The sequence below is a fragment of the Eptesicus fuscus genome, chromosome 9, assembly GCF_027574615.1.
Source record: "Eptesicus fuscus isolate TK198812 chromosome 9, DD_ASM_mEF_20220401, whole genome shotgun sequence".
Lineage (NCBI taxonomy): Eukaryota > Metazoa > Chordata > Mammalia > Chiroptera > Vespertilionidae > Eptesicus > Eptesicus fuscus.
The window spans coordinates 11,867,037-11,885,574 of NC_072481.1; the positions used below are offsets into that span (position 1 = coordinate 11,867,037).

General features: G+C 47.8%; 1 protein-coding gene across 2 annotated transcripts; it reads left to right on the top strand.

The window, feature by feature from the left end:
* Positions 1-456: 456 nt before the first annotated feature.
* PINK1 (PTEN induced kinase 1) lies at positions 457-18,339 on the top strand. 2 transcript variants are annotated; one of them, XM_008148130.3, is made up of 8 exons: positions 459-915; positions 4,333-4,617; positions 8,224-8,324; positions 11,354-11,536; positions 13,172-13,335; positions 14,923-15,050; positions 15,413-15,649; positions 16,995-18,339. In XM_008148130.3, exons 1-8 carry the CDS (start codon positions 520-522, stop codon positions 17,250-17,252), a joined length of 1,752 nt encoding a protein of 583 aa, XP_008146352.1. In that variant the 5' UTR covers positions 459-519; the 3' UTR covers positions 17,253-18,339. The 2 variants fall into 2 exon arrangements, with proteins under 2 accessions (XP_028011228.1, XP_008146352.1); XM_028155427.2 differs by lacking the exon at positions 15,413-15,649 and having other exon boundaries at positions 457-915.
* The last annotated feature ends 199 nt before the right edge of the window (positions 18,340-18,538 follow it).

Sequence of the window (18,538 nt, forward strand, 5' to 3'; positions counted from 1 at the left end):
TTTGGGTGATATTTCTCTTGGGGTCCTAAGAAACTAGCAAGGGTTTCGGGCTTGTAGAGGGGTGTCTAAGGGCATTGGGGAGGGGAAGGACTCAGTAGGCAAGGCAACATGAACTTTAACCTCAGCTCTGACACTGTGACTGACTGTCACTGCCCTTTAAATGCCTGTTTCCTTATCTATAAAAATGATATTCCTATCTCCTCGGTGGGAAGATTAAATAAATTAACAGTAGTAAAGAGTCTGGTGGGTGATACTCCAGATTCCCTGGGCCAGCAATGTTCTTTCAGGACCTGCCTGACATGCAACACCACCACACCGGGTCTAAAGTGCAAAAGGGCAAGAAACTGTCCAGCGCCAGGTTCGCGCACAGCGCCCTCGCGCGTTCAGCGCTGGAACTGCCGGACCCGTGACCCCGCCCATCGACGCCACCTGCACGCGCACGCGCCTGCGCAGAGGCGCCGCCCCCCGAAGTTTGTTGTTGTTGTGGTGACTCGCGTGCCGGACGCCTGCTTCGCTACCATGGCGGTGCGACAGGCGCTGGGCCGGGGCCTGCAGCTGGGTCGAGCGCTGCTGCTTCGCTTCACGGCCAAACCTGGCCCGACCTACGGCTGGGGACGGCCTGAGTGGCCGGGTCCCGCGGCGGCCCGGGGTCGCGGAGAGCGCCCGGGCCAGGCCGCGGGACCCGGCGCGGAGCCGCGCAGGCTCGGGCTCGGGCTGCCCGACCGCTACCGCTTCTTCCGCCAGTCGGTGGCGGGGCTGGCGGCGCGGCTCCAGCGGCAGTTCGTCGTGCGGGCCCGGGGCGGCGCGGGCCCTTGCGGCCGGGCCGTCTTTCTGGCCTTCGGGCTGGGGCTGGGCCTGGTGGAGGAGAAGCAGGCGGAGGGCCGGCGGGCGGCCTCGGCGTGTCAGGAGATCCAGGTGAGCGCCCGCAGAGGCCGGGGCGGGGCGGGGCGGGGCGGGGCGGGGCCCGCAGTTAGGCCTGGAGCGGATTTCAGCTGGTGGGGGCGGGGCTAGGAGGGGCGGGGCGCTGATGGGTGGGGGCGGGGCCTGGGGGCATTTTGTGCCCGGAGCCCTGAATTAAGTCGATCTATCCTCCCTCCTCAGACTGGGACATTCCTTGAAAATCACCAAATAAGGCTCGTTTTGAGTGTTACTGGTCTTCTGGTGGAGGGACAGCATCTCACTTTCGTTTTACTGTGTCCCCTTCCTCAAACTTGCTTTGGGAGATATGCTGCTAATTATACGTACTGTTGCACCATTGCTCATAGCTTTGTGTTAGTTTTTTAAAATGTAATGACAAGTCATAACATTCTATCCCTGAGGTGGTAGTTGTCCACAATTTATGGATAAGGAAGCGTTCTCAGGCAAAATACCTTGCTTGAACTCAAAACAGCTAGTAAAGAGTGGTGCCCTTAAGCACCGAGCCTCCACAGTTTAGCCAGACAGTTAGTGACGCAGCTGAAGCCAAAGTGAAATTATGAACAGAAAGGAAGAAATCACACCAAACGGTTTTAGTTAACCTGTGTGGAGTTATCTAGAGTGAGTGGATATGTAGGGGGTTTTAGGCTTTTTTATTTTTGGAATATATTTTTATTGATTTGAGAGAGGAAGGGAGAAAGAGAGAGAGAGAAACATCAATGATGAGAGAGAATCATTGATCGGCTGCCTCCTGCACGCCCCGCGCTGGGGATGGAGCCCGCAACCTGAGCATGAGCCCTGACCGGGAATTGAACCGTGACCTCCTGGTTGGGAGATGGTGGCTCCAGCACTGAACCACACCAGCCAGCGGGCTCTTAGGCTTTTAAAAATTGCTTAAAAACAGTTCAGAGACCTCTGTTTCTATCCTACTAAAATCCGCATAAGTCAGGGTTCTCCAGAGAAATAGAACCAATAGGATATGTTTATAGAAAAAGATTTATTTTAAGGAATTGGCTCTGCAATTCTGGAGGCCGGCAAATCCGAAACCTTAAGGGTAGGTGGGCAGACCCAGGAAACAGCCATCGTTGCAGTTCAAGTGTGAAGGTCATCTGCGGGCAGAATTCCCTCTTCCAGGGAGTCCGTCTTCTGCCTGGGCTTGGAGCCGCAGACTGAGTTGGTACTGCCTCTGCAGTTGACAGTGGAGGGCTGCGGGGCTGGGAGATGGAGTGACTTGCCCAAGGACACAGCTGGTTCAGGACCAAGCAGTGTCTCTCCGTTTCCTGGTTCCCCGCCCAGTTCTTATTACTCAGCACTGGAGTGTGTCATGTTTGCGCTCTGGCTCGTTTGGGATGACAGGTGACATCTGACCTAGTCCCCTGCTACTGTCCTTGTGTTTTGCTGTTGCTCAACTGGCAGAAGCCACGGGTGTGAAACTTGATAATCCTGCTTAAAATTATGGAGGCTTTTTGTAACTGAGGAGCTCTTTCCTCCTACGCTTACCCTCTACACGTCCTTTTCTCTCACTTCACTGAAAATTTTTAATTAGTTGACAGTTTTTAAATTCAGGTGTTTGATTTCTTTGGGGGGAAAAATCACCAGATCTGGCATCTCTAATACTAAAGTTCCGTATGGTGTCACAGAAGAGTGGCTGCTCCATTTAGATGGGGGCATAGGGAGGGGAATTCAGTTACAAAATAGGCAAAAGACATGCGAGTGTATTTGACCCAGAGGAGATACAGGTGTTAAACATGCGTATGGAAAGATGTTCAAGATCACTAGCCATTAGGGAAATGCAGGTTGAAAGCACAATGTGACATCGCTGCATACTTATTAGAACAGCTAAAATAGTAATAATACCAAATGCTGGTGAGGATGCAGAGAAGCTGGGCTGCTGGCAAGAATATAAAATGGTAAAACACTCTGGAAAACAGCAGTTTCTTTAAAAAGAAAACAAAATCATGCATTACTGTATGACCTAGCCATTGCAGTCTTGGGCATTTACCCAGAGAAATGAAAACTTATGTTTATACAAAAACCTGTACATGAGTAGCTGCTGTGGAAAACAACATGGCAGCTTCCCCAAAAAATAAAAATAGAATTATCATACGATCCAGCAATTCTACTTCTTAGTGTAAACACAAAAGAATTGAAAGCAGGAACTTGAACAGATACTTGATAAAGGATTACTCCACAAAATATTGCTTCTGCTCCATGGAGTGTAGAATTGAGTTGACAAGACCAGATAGACTTTCTTTTATTTTAGGTAAAACTTAACGGTGCAAGGTGTATTAGTTTACAGACACTAAGTGCTTTAGGACTCCTCCAGAAGGTTGCTGTGGGCTGGTTTGTCAGGGCTAGTTATACTGGGAGGAAGTGATTGAGTTGGGACTTGATGGAAGAGTAGAGAAGAGCCAGGCAAATAATACAATAGAAATAGAAGGGGAGGGGAATAGTGTGAGCAAAGGTTCAGAGAGTGGCGTATGAAAGATAAATGTGGGTGGTGCACAGACCAGCTGGTGAAAGAGTTTTCAAATATACGAAATACCAGGACAAGGTCCTGAGTAACCTACTGGCTAGGTTTTTGAACAGAAGAGAGAGTGACATTGAAAGCATTGTAGTTTGATCTGGCTCAGAAGCAGGTGAAGGGATGATGTGAGAGTAGGAAAGTCTAGAGGTGGGTAACTAACCACAGAATGGAAAGGATCAGCAGATCAGATAGGATTTGAGGTGAAGCTTGGGTGACTTCAAATGATGTCACCTGCCTGAAGTACAGAAGGGCTCTGATTTGGGGGCTTGCATCCCCACCAACACCTGCATTTCCATCTATTTCCATCAGAATTATACTCTTGTTTCCTTTCTGAAAACAGAGTGAATCCACCAGATTCCTAAGAGGTAGAGATAGGATTTAATGACTCAGCTCCAGGGACCCTCCTGATTTTACCCCCTGTCTGCAAAAGTGACCTGAGGTCATTCACAGGTGGAGGGTGCTGTTGACCACATACTCCTGCCCATCTACAGCTCCTGGCAGCCATCCACTAGCTGCCTGCCAAGGTCTTTGCAGAGAGAGCTGTCTCCATAACCAGAAACCTCCAACATGGTGCTGGGGCTTGACAGGCAGCAAAGGAGTGGCGGGTGTCAACTGCAGAAATTGGAAGTCCTGACCTCTTAACTAACGATGTTCAGTGTTGAGTTGTCTCTGATGCAGTGAAGCGACTGAGTGTGAGAAAAATTATTCTGAGTAATGAGGAAGGCAGGATGGCCTGAGCCCCGGCTGAGCGGTGAAACCTACTTTGGTTGTGTTTTTACCAGCTCCCAATCTTGGACCTGAAGACCTTGCCCCGCTATCCTTCCCCTCCCCCATTTCCCATTACTTAGCCTTCCTAGTCTCCCTCTCACAGTGTGTGTGTTTCCTCACAGACCATTTTCACACAGAAAAGCAAGCTGCTCCCTGACCCACTGGACACTAGACGCTGGCAGGGCTTCCAGCTGGAGGAGTATCTGATAGGGCAGTCCATCGGCAAGGGCTGCAGTGCTGCTGTGTATGAAGCCACCATGCCTGTGTTGCCCCGGAACCTGGAGGTGGCAAAGAGCTTCCGGCTTCTTCCAGGGAGAGCCCCAGATGTCATCCCACCAGGAGAAGAGGCACGAGCTCCGCAGCCCCCTGCTTTCCCCTTAGCCATCAAGATGATGTGGAACATCAGGGTAAGAATGGGCATATGAAATACCAGGACAAGGTATTCCACTTTCAGAGTGCCAGTCTCGGGGGACCTGATGATGCTTTTCCCAGGAAGTAGATAGGAAAAGACAGATTCTCCACAGTCCAGGTGCTTATGTAGTTCAGGAGTGTGAAGCCCTGTGTCTCAAAACGTAGTATGTCCACGAATCACCTGGGGATTGACAGATTCTGATCTGTCTGGGGTGGGCCTGAGATTCTGCCTGTCAGTAAGCTCCCAAAGCTTAGTTGTAAAACAAAGTTTGAGTAACAAGTGCCTAAACCATTGGTTTCTCAGCTGGCAGTCCTGGCTGATCAGTTAGTTCATTTCAGGACTGCAGTTACCACCATCTTTTCTCCTTCCCGTGACCTGCCTCACTGGAAAGGAGGAGCCACACTCCTTATCTCTAGCCTCACCCTCCACCTTACTTCCAGATCAGAGGCTTGCTTGTCACCTCCCTGCTGTCAATTCTGGGAGGACTCCAGGTGTTGGGATATTGAGTATACCAGGTGTAAAGGTTAATAATGTGGATTCTGTAATCAAAGAAAACACAATAATTTCAAGAGAAACATCAAAAGTGCTTTATTCAGGGGGAGCGGGGCGCGGAGAAAAAAAAAAAGTGCTTTATTCAAAGTAATGTCCATGGCTAGCTACACATTTCCCCCCATCTTTCAGGTAATTTGTGGATACCGTCCCAATAGAACTTTTCTTGTTTTGAGGCAAACCATTCAGAGACCCAATTTTCCACTTCTTCATATGTTTTAAAGTGCTGCTCAGAAAGTGAGTGTGCCATCGATCGGAACAAGTGGTAATCTGAAGGAGCAAGGTCTGGTGAATACGGCGGGTGGGTTAATACTTACCAGGCAAGATCTTTTTTTTTTTTTTTTTAAATATATTTTATTGATTTTTCACAGAGAGAAAGGGAGAGGGATAGAGAGCTAGAAACATCAATGAGAGAGATACATCGACCAGCTGCCTCCTGCACACGCCCCACCGGGGATGTGCCCGCAACCAATGTACATGCCCTTGACCGGAATCGAACCTGGGACCTTTCAGTCTGCAGGCTGACGCTCTATCCACTGAGCCAAACCGGTTCCGGCGAGGCAAGATCTTTTAACGTGTCTTTAACCGGTTTTGAAATGTGTGATAGTGCGTTATCATGAAGCAAAATTACTTGCCATGTCTTCTGGCCCATTCTGGTCGTTTTACGATCAAAGTGTGGTTCAATTTGATTATTTGTTGTCAGTATCGATCAGTATTAATGGTTTCACCTAGTTTTAGAACCTCATGATACACCACACCTTCCTGATCCCACCAAACGCAGAGCATTGTCTACTTTCCAAAGTGATTTGGCCTTGCAGTCGATGTTGATGGTTGACCTGGATGAACCCATGATTTTGTGCATTTGGGATTCTCAAAATAAATCCACTTTTCATCACCAGTCACAATTCTATGCAAAAAAGACTTTCTTTCATGCCGTTGAAGCAACATTTTACTGATGACTTTTCAGTTTTCCATTTGTCTTTAGTTCAGTTGATGTGGCACCCATTTTCCTTCCTTTAACATCTTTCCCATTGCTTGTAAACAATCGGAAATTGTTTGCTGAGCAACGTTTAATCTTTCTGCAAGTTGTTTTTGAGTTTGACCTGCATCTTCATCCAATAATGCTTTTAATTGTTAGTCTTCAAACTTTTTCGGTTGACCTGGACGTTTTTTGTCTTTGACATCGAAATCATCACTTTTAAAGCATTTAAACCAGTGTTCTCAAGTATCTTGAGATGGAGCATGTTCACCATAAGCTTCTTGAAGTATACGATAACTTTCAGCAGCACTTTTCTTCAAATAAAGTAATGAATTAAAACTTCCCGCAAATGCTCTTTTTGGCACGAAATTCGACATTATTAAGCGTAAAAATATCTATGATGTTAACACCTTCAACAAATTTGACATGAAGTTTTGAAGCTGCTGTCAATACAACCAAATAGCATACATCTTAAGTCACATATATATCAATGTGTAACTCCATTTATTGGAAAAAAATCCGCATTATTAACCGGTATTCCCCCCACAAAAACAGATTTCTGTCTATTGAGAGTAATTTCTTTACCTTGCCATTACATAGGCGGGCTTAGAAAATGCATCAGGACCTGATGTTCTTTCTCCTGCCCAGAGCATACATCCAAGTCTAAGGTGGAAAACAGCCATGAGCTCATGCTGGACCCTGAAGTGCAGTTTCTTGTTTTGATTTGGGGAAGGAAGGTTATTAGACTGTTGCCCTTCCAAGCTGGGTTAATAGCTAACAAGCATCTGAACCCTTTGCGTCAAAACTTCACTGGTTGGGGCGTGAGAGCTTTTGCACTCAGAAAACCTAAAAGACTTGATTCTTACAGGATATTCTTGCTGCTCAAGTTTCATGGGTACTGAGAGCTGTTCATAGTGAGAGAGGAGAATAAGGTGATTTTCATCCTCTTGGGTATTATTGGTTGTTTGTTTCTTACTGGGAGATGGGAAAGCTGTTCTGTGACTCAGCACAACTTTACCTAGAGTGGGCTGATGAGGCTCTGACCTGTCTGCTGAAGGGAGCCTAGAGGCTAGGTCTGGTCGTTACCAGAGGCATCTATGGCAGGAGGAAGGGTCCCATGCCCTGACCATCCTGATATCTCTTCCTGCCCTGGCATCTGAACTGCCAAGACTTGAGGTGTGGGAAGCATCCTCTGAGTTGGCATGGATGACACCTCTGCCCTATCTCTCAGGAGGGACTAACCTTGGCTTGCCACTTTAAGAGGTTGTCTTATCTTTTTTTCCCCAAAAAAATAACACATTTTTATTTTTTTTTGACAAAGACATGGTTACTTTTTTATTTGAAGAATAAAAAGTATGTTTTAATAAATACTGCGGAAACATTGACCAAACAAACATACAAATTAACTTCAACATTTTAAAAAATGCAACAAAAGTTCTGCTTTTTAACAATTATAACTTATTTTCTTTTTACAATATTTAAATACAGAAAGCACTTGCCAGCTATTTTGTAATACTGCCCAAAGCATAATGCTGCTTCAGTCAAAACATATTATGTTGGTAGAAACATCTGTATTTCATGGGAAATGACTGGTATTTCCTTGCAGAGACCAAACAAAGTGCTTATAAAACATAGAACTAAGTTTGTAATTACCTTAGTCTCCTTTCCTCCACAGTTTAATGGGAGCAACAGCTTCAACACTTCAAAAATGAAGCTTTATCATTGGAAAGAAAGCTCGATAAAAAACATTTTTATTGATTTCAAAGAAGAAGGGAGAGGGAGAGCGAGATAAAAACATCAATGATCAGAGAGAATCATTGATTGGCTGCCTTCCACAGGTCCCCACTGGGGATCAAGCCCTCAACCTGGGCATGTGCCCTGACCAGGAATCAAACCGTGACCTCCTGGTTCATAGGACAATGCTCAACCACTGAGCCACGCCGGCTGGGCTTATCTTGACGGTCAAAATCGATCCTAAGCAGTAGCTGTTCTGATCTGGATTACAAGGAGGGGTTGGACTTGCCATTCTGCTTGGGTCTGTATAACCCTGGATTCATTGTGGATTTGTTTCAGGCGGGCTCCTCCAGCGAAGCCATTTTTAGAACAATGAGCCAGGAGCTAGTCCCAGCTAGTCGAGTGGCCTTGGCCGGGGAGTATGGAGACATCACTTACAGGTAAGCACCCATCTGCCCACCAGACTGGCTGTGAGTTCTTTGAGAGCAAAACCATCATCTGTCCTCAGCACTCAGCACAGTGTCTGACACGACATGCAGATGATAGCAAATGCTTACTGAATGGTGTAGTTAATGATGGATTTTCGGTTGGTGGGTCATTAACTTGGGAAAGATTGTAGATTACCTGCCCATGCACACTGGAGTGAGGAGAGAGGGCCATCCCAAAACGCCCATATCAGAAAGTAGGAAATGGATCTGATTTCTGATTCTTCCTAAGTAATGCCCAGTGGAGCACCACCTGTCTGTACCAACTGAACTCTGCCCCCAGCAGAGGTAGCATTCATTCCTCTAACAGCTGCAGGGCACCTAATGGTGCTGACAGATTAAAATAAAATAAAAAAGTGGCCTGTCCCCCAAGAGTTCTCCATGAGGCCCAGGAGCCAGATGTCTCAGGAGCAGTCAGGCGTGGTAAGTTCTAGAATGGTGTACGCTCAGGTGCTGAGGGAACCCAGAGGTGGTGTGTGCGTGGCAAGGGTGGGGCCATTCAGAAAGGCCTCTTGAAGGGGCAGTTCGTGGTGCCTTTTGAAGGATGACTAGTCATTAGCTCGGCAAAGCAGTAGGAAAAGAGCATTGCCCTCGGAGGAGCAGTGGACAGCTGCCTTGCGGACGGTGGCTCGTAAGACCCGTGTCTATAGGTTTGAGCTATGACAGCAGGAATTGTGCTCACTGTAATATTTGCAGACCACCAGGAGGAGGTGGGCCTGCTGCACGTCGGGTGATTTACTAGAGGATTGATTTATCAATCTAGTTCTGTCAGAAGCAGGAAGGTAGAAATAGGGACTTAAGGGAACGTACATGGAAAACCTCCTGCATTGCTTGGAAGGCGCCAGTATAACTGAGGGTCTGGCAGCTCTGTGGGCTCAGCACTGTCCTCTTCTCCTGATTCCTGTGTGGGGGAAAGTGGACCACACTGTCAGCTGCCTTCGGGGGCTAATATTGTGGTGTCAGCTTCAGCCTGCTGACAGGGTGCTGTGAGCACTAAGATGTCCCTGCCGCAGAGTCCTGCCCAGACTTCTCGTCGGAAACAGTCCCTGCCACTCTCCAGTCCTTTACCGTGCCTTAGTTTCTTTTCATCACAGTTACCACCATCAGACTGTAAGTCATAGAGGAGTGTGTCTATTTATTCCCAGTCTCTTCAGCTGTGCTAGATGCTCTCTGAGGCCAGGACTTCCAAGTTTTGTTTCCTGTGTTCCCCCTCAGCTCAGTGAGTGTCTGTTGAATGGTTAGATGAATATGGCCGAAGGTCTGTTACTAAAGTACAGGTGACATCTAACGCGGTCTCAGGAGAAACTCTTCCCTGAGAGCCCCTGGGTGTATTCTGCTGAGCCTTTGCTCATCTAGGGATCTCAGATTTGGCCCTTTGCATCTGCTCCTCTTACTTCTCCCACCTGATTATTTTTTTTAATAAATCTTTATTGTTGAAAGTATTACATATGTTCCTTCCCCCTCTCCCCCATTGCCCTCTCCCACCTCACTTCCCCGATTTCTTTGTGTGTGTGTTTTTTTAATATACTTTTATTGATTTTAGAGAGAAAGGGAGAGAGAATCATTGATTGGCTGCCTCCTGCATGCCCACAACCTGGGCATGTGCCCTTGACCAGAATCGAACCTGGGACCCTTGAGTCCACAGGCCAACGCTCTAGCCACTGAGCCAAACCAGCTAGGACCCCCCTGATTTTGGATCTTGTCCCATTTACAGGCTACGCTCCACCATACTGAATTCCTACTGCCCTCCCCAAGGCACCAAGCTCCTCCATGACTGTTCTGTCTCTGCATGAAGTTAGCTATATTGGGCTGCCCTCCCCACAGCCTCCTGTCCTGCTCCAACACCCACACGCACATGTCTCCCCAGCACAGCCACACTCTTCTCTGGACTCCCGTGACAGCTGGCAGAGCTTTCCCATGTGGCACTGACAGCCTTCAGCTGTGATCCTGATTCTGCCACTAGCCCCAGTGGCCCAAGGGGACAATGCCTTGACTCTTGATTGCACAGAGCAGGGGCCCAGTGAATAGAAAGAGCAGAAGCCACACATGGGCTGGACCTACAGAGCTCGGGAACTGAGGCAGCTCTGAGGACAGGGCAGGCGTCATGCTCCCTGAGAATTGTCTTGATGTCTCTGGGCTTCTATTCCATTCTCCTCTGCCACCCGGTGTCCTCAGTTCTTACCCCATGGCTCTTCTGTTCCTGCCTGCCTTTGGCTTGCACACCTCCTTGGCTTCCAGTGGCCCAAGCACATCTCATCATCCTTTCACCAGCTCCACTGCATTCATACCCTCAAAGAGAGATTCCACCTAGTCCCTTCCCTTTTCCTGTCAGCCATTTGGATCTCAGATGTGACCAGGCTTATTACCCTTAGTCCAGTCGTCTTTGGTTGAGGCTGTGAGTGTGGGGCTCCTGGAGAAAGAGGGTGGGGAGGGCAGGTAGGTGACAGCTCTACTCCCAACTGTCTGAATCCATTCATTCATTCAACAAAGGTTTATTGAGCTCATACTCCACACCAAGTGTTATTGCGAGAACTTGGAATCACAGAGATTCTAGTCCTTTCTTTACAAGTATTATCAACCTTATGAGGTATGTTACTACCTTTTCCCTGCACTTGAGACTGAGCCCAGACAAGTTTACTTGGCCAAGGATGTACAGTGGCAGACCTGGAATCCAAACTCAGGCGCCTAGTCTGATTCCAGGTGCTCTTAACAACTGTATCTGCCACATGGGATGGTGGATGGACGAAGGATGGATGGAAAGAAGGACTGGCTTTTCTCTGGGCTCATCAAATGTGATGCGTCATCTTAATGGTTTTTTTTCTCTAACACCAGGCTCTGCATCTGGAACATAGCAGATCTGTAGTAAATGTTCAATGTAAATGGTGAATAAATGAATGGCAGTATTTACTGTGGCCTTAGATTATCTTTCCAACTCTTGTTACCTGTTACTGGCCTCATACATTTGTCCCTTTTGACTGAAACAGAAAATCTAAGGGAGGTCCGAAGCAACTGGCTCCTCACCCTAACATCATCCGGGTCTTCCGTGCCTTCACATCGTCTGTCCCACTGCTGCCAGGGGCCCTGGTCGACTACCCAGATGTGCTGCCCCCACGTCTTTACCCTGAAGGCGTGGGCCACGGGCGGACACTTTTCCTCGTTATGAAGAAGTAAGTGGCAGGAGTATGGCAGGACCTGGAGTGAGTGGGAGCTGTTCCCTGCCTCTGTGCACCTGGAGTCCAGGGTCACAGGGAAGAGGATCCTCGTCCTTTGGGAGATAAGGCCATGCCAAGGGCAAGTTTCCATAAACAGAATCTCTTCATTTAGAAGAGACTTTTCACCTTGTGCTTTTATTTAAAATACTGGAGGCCCAATGCATGAAATTCGTGCAAGGGTAGGCCTTCCTTCCCCCAGCTGCCGGCACCAGCTTCCCTTTGGCACCCAGGACCCAGGCTTCCTTCTGGCTGCTGGCAGGCACCCAGGACCCGGGCTTCCCTTGCAGCCCCAGCTTCATCCGGAAGGACGTCCGGTCTAATTAGGATATTATGCCGTTGTTATTAGAGATTATTATAGACTAGAGGCCCGGTGCATGAAATTCGTGTACGGGGGTGTGTGTCCCTCAGCCCAGCCTGCACCCTCTCCAATCTGGAACCCCTCAAGGGATGTCCAACTGCCCGTTTAGGCCCAATTCTGGTAGGATCAGGCCTAAATGGGCAGTCAGACATCCCTCTCACAATCCAGGACCACTGGCTCCTAACTGCTCACCTGCCTGCCAGCCTGATCGCCCCTAACTGCCCTCCGCTGCCAGCCTGATCACCCCTAACCGCTTCTGCCTGCCGGCCTGATCACCCCCAACTGCCGGCCTGGTCATCCCTAACTGCCCCCCGCTCCCACTGGTCTGGTCACCCCACGCAGACTGCTGTTCAGTCATTTGGTCGTCCCTCACTAACCCCCCTGCCAGCCTGGTCACCCCACGCAGCCTGCTGTTCGGTCATTACTGTTACTGTGACAGCATCACAGACAATTTGCATATTCCTCTATTAGTAGAAATGTATGTTTTTATTGATTTTAGAGAGGGAGGGACAGAGACAGAAACATCAACGATGAGATAAAATTCATTGGTCGGCTGCCTCCCACATGCCCCACACTGGGGATTGAGCCTGCAACCTGGACATGTGCCTTGTCCAAGAACCGAACCGTTCTGGTTCTTCATAGGTCACTGAGCCACACGGCTGGGTTCACCTAGTGCTTTTAATGCATTTGACTGTTGTCCCTTCTCTGTGGCTGCCTTATCTGTTTTTGTTTGTGTGTGTGTGTGTGTGTGTGTGTGTGTGTGTTTTTTTTATTTCAGAGATGGAGAGGGAGAGAGAAACATCAATGATGATAGATAAGCGTTGATTAGCTGCCTCCTGCACGCTCCCTACTGGGGATCGAGCCTGCAACCCAGGCATGTGCTCTTAACTGGAATTGAACCCGGGACCCTTCAGTCAACAGTCTGATGCTCTATCCACTGAACCAAACCAGCTAGGGCTGTTTGTTTTTTAACATACACAGTTCTTCTCCCCCTCTGTGCTCCTTAACACTGCAGTCATGGACATTTAAAGAAATGAGATCTATACTATTACTTTCAACATGTGAGGCCTGGCTCTTGCTAATTTCAGGATAGTGGGTGGGAACAAAGGATACTTGGGGCAAAAAGAAATAGAAAAGCTCCAGGAAAAAGAGGCAAGCCCATCATCCTAGTAATAAATAAGATGCTAAAAAGTGTCAGTGCATGATAGAGGTTCCGTCACCCTCTCCACCAGCTACCCCTGTACCCTGCGCCAGTACCTTCGAGAGAAGACCCCAAGCCCCCGCCTCGCCACTGTGATGATCTTGCAGCTCTTGGAAGGAGTGGATCATCTGGTTCAACAGGGCGTCGCACACAGAGACCTAAAATCTGACAACATCCTTGTGGAGTTGGATGCAGGTAGGTGCCCGCCCACACTGCAGCTTTCCAGGGGACATAGGTCTTTTTTGGTTTTTATGTCCTATTATAAGCTGTATCTATATTTAGCTCTGTACACAAGACATGCGCAATCTGTCCTTCAAAGTGGAAGCTCTCATTCTCCGTGGGATTTGTGGAGTGATTAACATTCCCAAGTTCCTTTCTGTTGCCCATTTACAGAACAACCCTAGTGGTGGAAGTTTTCTCGATTAAAGTAAAAGAGGTGGACTTTAGCCGAAACCGGTTTGGCTCAGTGGATAGAGCGTCGGCCTGCGGACTCAAGGGTCCCAGGTTCGATTCCGGTCAAGGGCATGTACCTTGGTTGCGGGCACATCCCCACTAGGGGGTGTGCAGGAGGCAGCTGATCAGATGTTTCTCTCTCATTGATGTTTCTAACTCTCTATCCCTCTCTCTTCCTCTCTGTAAAAAATCAATAAAATATATTAAAAAGAGGTAGACTTTAGCTCAATATAAGAAAGAATTTTCAAACTGAAAGCTGTCCAAATATAAGCCCAGTTGCCTCTGGAAATAATGAGTCTCCCCCACCCTCCATCACTGGAAGCATTCAAGTAGAAGGTGGATGGTTAATTGTTTGGGGATACTGTAAAGTAGTTCATACATCTGGTCACTTTTGATCTAGATTTAAAATAAGTAAATATGCAATTAAATTACCAGATGAACTGGCTTCTCTCTTTTTTCTTTTTAAATATATTTCTTTATTGATTTCAGAGAGGAAGGAAGAGGGAGAGATAGAAACATCAATGATGGGAGAGAATCATTGACCGGCTGCCTCCTGCACACCCCCTACTGGGGATCGAGCCCACAACCCAGGCATGTGCCCTTGGCCGGAATTGAACCTGGGATCTTTCAGTCCGCAGGCCAACACTCTTATCTACTGAGCCAAACTGGCTAGGGCAGGAACTGGCTTCTTAAAGGAAGTCTGTGTGAATCCTTTTACAAATAACGAATTCCTAATGCACCTCATTCTTAGGTTTGGATTTGGGTTTTCAGGTTCAAATAAGGGCCCTTAGAGGTCATTTGAGCCAAGCACCAGCTGTTGAGTAAATTATGAGCAGTCCTTCAGCCTTGGGACAGGTCCAGTGACTTCATTATTTAGATTGAGCCAAACTTTTTTGTTGTTAATCCTCACTTGATATTTTTTCCACTGATTTTTAGAGAGAGAGGGGAGGGAGAGCAAGAGAAACATTGATGTGAGAAACACACATCAATTGGTTGCCCTTGACCGGAAATCAAACCTGGCACCCTTTGGTGCATGGGCCAACGCTCTAACCACTGAGACCACCGGCCAACCTAGATTGATCCAAACTTTTATCCAGTTCTTTGTTTGAGGGCTTTGTCAGGGAGCCTTTATTTTCTAGAGGCGTTTCTGTATTCGTGTAGCTGGCCTTCCCATTGGGCTCTCTGGAGAGCCTCTGCTCTCCTGTACCAACCCTGAGTCCCTGTTAGCCCCTCCCCCCTACGTCTTGATGGTGGCTTTAGTAGGTTCCTAGGAGGGTCTCTCAGAGGAAAGATGGAGAAGCAGTCGCTTACCTCCTGTCCCTTCCCCAGACGGCTGCCCCTGGCTGGTAATCTCGGATTTTGGTTGCTGCCTGGCTGATGAACGCATCGGCCTGCAGTTGCCGTTCACCAGCTGGAATGTGGATCGGGGTGGAAACGGCTGCCTGATGGCTCCTGAGGTGAGTCCCGCTGAGATGTCATGCACCATCAGCGACTCTGGTGTTTCCACTGATAGAACAAGACTTCGTGCCTCATCATTTTCTCAACTCCTCCAGCTTTCATGACCCATGATTTGGCACCAGTCCCTTTCCTGCCACTTTGCTTTAGTCTGGATCACCCTAATGTTCCTGGGAGATGCATGTTTTGTCAGCACAAAGTCGACAGCCTAGGCAGATTCTTCTGGGTCTGAGCTACAACTCACCAAAATTCTAGGTTCCTTAGGACAGAGTTCAGATTAGCCCATGAATCAGGTGGCATGCAGGAGCATGAGTAGCTTAGAAATGCCAGCAACGTGATTGCTCATCTATTGCTTTCCGAGCAGGTGTCCACGGCCTGCCCTGGCCCCAGGGCGGTGATTGACTACAGCAAGGCTGATGCCTGGGCAGTGGGAGCACTCGCCTATGAAATCTTCGGGCTCCCCAATCCTTTTTACGGCGAGGGTGGAGTCTACCTTGAAAGCCGAAGCTACCAAGAGACTCAGCTGCCTGCACTGCCCGAGTTGGTGCCTCTAGATGCCAGACAGCTGGTGAGATCACTGCTGCAGCGGAAGGCCAGCAAGGTGAGGCCATCCCCAGGTTTTGCAGGGATTTTGCAGGTAGAAACCTCAGAGTAAATATCAGTGTTTGGGCAAGCACTAGAGCGGGAGTTGGGAACATCTGCCCCACGGGCATACAGCTCGCAAAATCATTTGGACTGTCCCTGCCAAGGCATTAGGGGTGAGTTAATTAAATGTTTGGCCAAATAAATATAGCAGGCTAATTTTTTTTTCATTTTTTTTTATTAAGGTATTATATGTGTACATATCTTACCATTGCCACCCCCCACCCGCAGGCTAATTTTTAAGTTAATTTTGTGTAGCCTGAGAATGATGTTAAAAATATAAAAAGGTTCCTCACCCCTGCCTGATGTAGAGTGACCAACAACTCTTCTGCCTTACAGAGATTTAAAAAACAAGTATAGGAGAGCAAAATAAAGTTTACTATGAATTGGAATAGGGGAACTAGCCACCAAATTAGAACCCAGCAAGTCAACTGTTCTTGGCTTTAGTTGCTTACATTACTCAGAGGGAGAAAGATGAATTTTTAAAAAATATATATTTTGATTTTTTACAGAGAGGAAGGGAGAGTTAGAAAGTTAGAAACATCAGATGAGAGAGAAACATGGATCAGCTGCCTCCTGCACACCCCCCACTGGGGATGTGCTGCAACCAAGGTACATGCCCTTGACTGGAATCGAACCTGGGACCCTTCAGTCCGCAGGCCGACGCTCTATCCACTGAGCCAAACAAGTCAGGGCAGAAAGATGCATTTTTAAGAAATGTCTGTTGGAGATGTAGTTTATGGAAACGGCTGAGATCTAATGAGACAGTAGATGTGAAGACATGTATGACAGCAGATCTGGACATTTTGAAGTTACTATAAGGAATCTAAAGGCTAACATGAGAGGCCACACAGTGGAGTGGCAGGTCTTGTTCAGGTGGCATGCTTAGTGAAAAGAGCTGAGGCAGACCCAGGCTCAGATTCTGTTCTTCCACTTACCTCCCATCTTGCACAGTGTGCTGTCATGGTCACAGTAGTGCTTGCTGCTGCTAGTTACTATGAGATACAGCTCATTCCAGACTGTTCCTAGCAGGAGGCGGTTTGTGGGCCCTCCATGATGGGGAGGCCCATTGGGAGCACACTGCCCCCAGGCAAATTTGTAACATGGGAAAGTCTGGAGGACGGGTAGAAAGCAGCCAGTATGTCAGGAGAGTGAAAGGTGTGTAGGAGAGAGAAGAGCGGAGAAGAATTTGGTTGGGACCAGGGGAGGGAAGAACCTGGAATGAGGATTCCTTTCCGAAGAGGGTTGTGGGCTCAACACTTTGTCACAGATGTTCTGAGCCTCAGCTTCCCTTCCTGTTGCAGAGACCATCTGCCCGAGTAGCTGCTAACGTGCTTCATTTAAGCCTCTGGGGTGAACATACTCTAGCCCTGAAGAATCTGAAACTAGACAAGATGATTGGCTGGCTCCTCCAACAATCAGCAGCCACTCTGTTGGCCGACAGGCTTACAGAGAAGAGCTGTGTGGAAACAAAAATGAAGATGTTATTTCTGGCCAACCTGGAATATGAGGCGCTGTGCCAGGCAGCCCTCCTCCTCTACTCTTGGAGGGCAGCCCCATGAAGGCTGTTGTAGCTGGTGAATTACTAAAAGAACTTGGCAGCATCTATGTCGTGATGGTCTGTGAATGCTGAAGGGGGGGGCAGGGGTGTCTTGAGGTGTGAGGGGAGAGTCAGGAGAAAAGGTGGCACAGAGAGGGCTGGTCAGTGGAAAAGAAGGCATCTGGTTTGGCAAATGGGAGGAACAAGTTGAGTGAAGTTCACGGTCTGTAGCTATTAACTCTAGCAGTGCGATTGTGGGTGCATCTACGTAAATTTCTCTTACTTTTCCTATAGAGGGCCCCAGAGTAAACACCCAAGCTGCTGAAGCTACTCAACTCTGCTGTTGTAGCACAAAGCAGTCTTAAATATGGAAACGAACAGGTGTGGCCGCATGCCAATAGCGAAGCTTTATTTATGGACACTGAATTTCATGTGTCACTTAAATAGTCTTGTTTTTTACGTTTTTAAATGGTTTTTAAAAATTATTTTTGCTTGCAGGCCATACAAAAATAGGCAGCATGCTGGATGGCCCATAGGCCATAGTTTGCCAACCCCCTGGTCTGGATGAAGTCAAAGGGCCTAACTCTTAAAAAAAAAAAAAAAAAAAGCACTAATCACTTGGCCCCTATGTGTATGGATGCTAAAATTGTGGTAAGATCTTAGCCTACAAAGGTGAGAAGATATACTCAGGTGTTAAATGCTGACCACAAAGCCCTACCTTACGCTCATGTTCTGTCTTCACAGACCTCTGAAGAGTAGATGGCTGGGCTGTTAAATGAGGCTGGGCTGGGGAGGGGTGGACCTGCACGCCGCTTTATAACGGATCCAGGCCAAGGCAGCGCTGTCGGCAGCATGCTCTCTGAGCTAAGGCAAGCGTTTGCACAGGTCAGTGTATTAAGATATCGGAATGAAAAACCTGCAGTCCTGGAAAAGGAGCCTGTGCGCTCCAGCTATTGCATGGAGTCTAGCAGAGCTAAAGTGACCAGTGGAATGGGAACGAACAGCATGGTGGTTTCCACTTGCCGGTTTCCTCCTGACTAGCATTTCTTACAGGAATTGTGAAGAATTAAATGCATATTTACAACTGCAGAATATATATGTGCCTTGGACTATTTGGCTTTAAGACTGATTCTTATACCATAAAGAAAAAATAATTTTGTGGGCAGAGATCAACAATGGAAGGGATTTCGCATATAATTTTGCACATGCTCTTTAGGAATATGGCTATTGTCTAAAGCAGCGGTTGCCAACTGGGGGGTCCACAGACCATTGGTGGTCTGCAAGGTCCAAAAGGTTGGCGACCGCTGG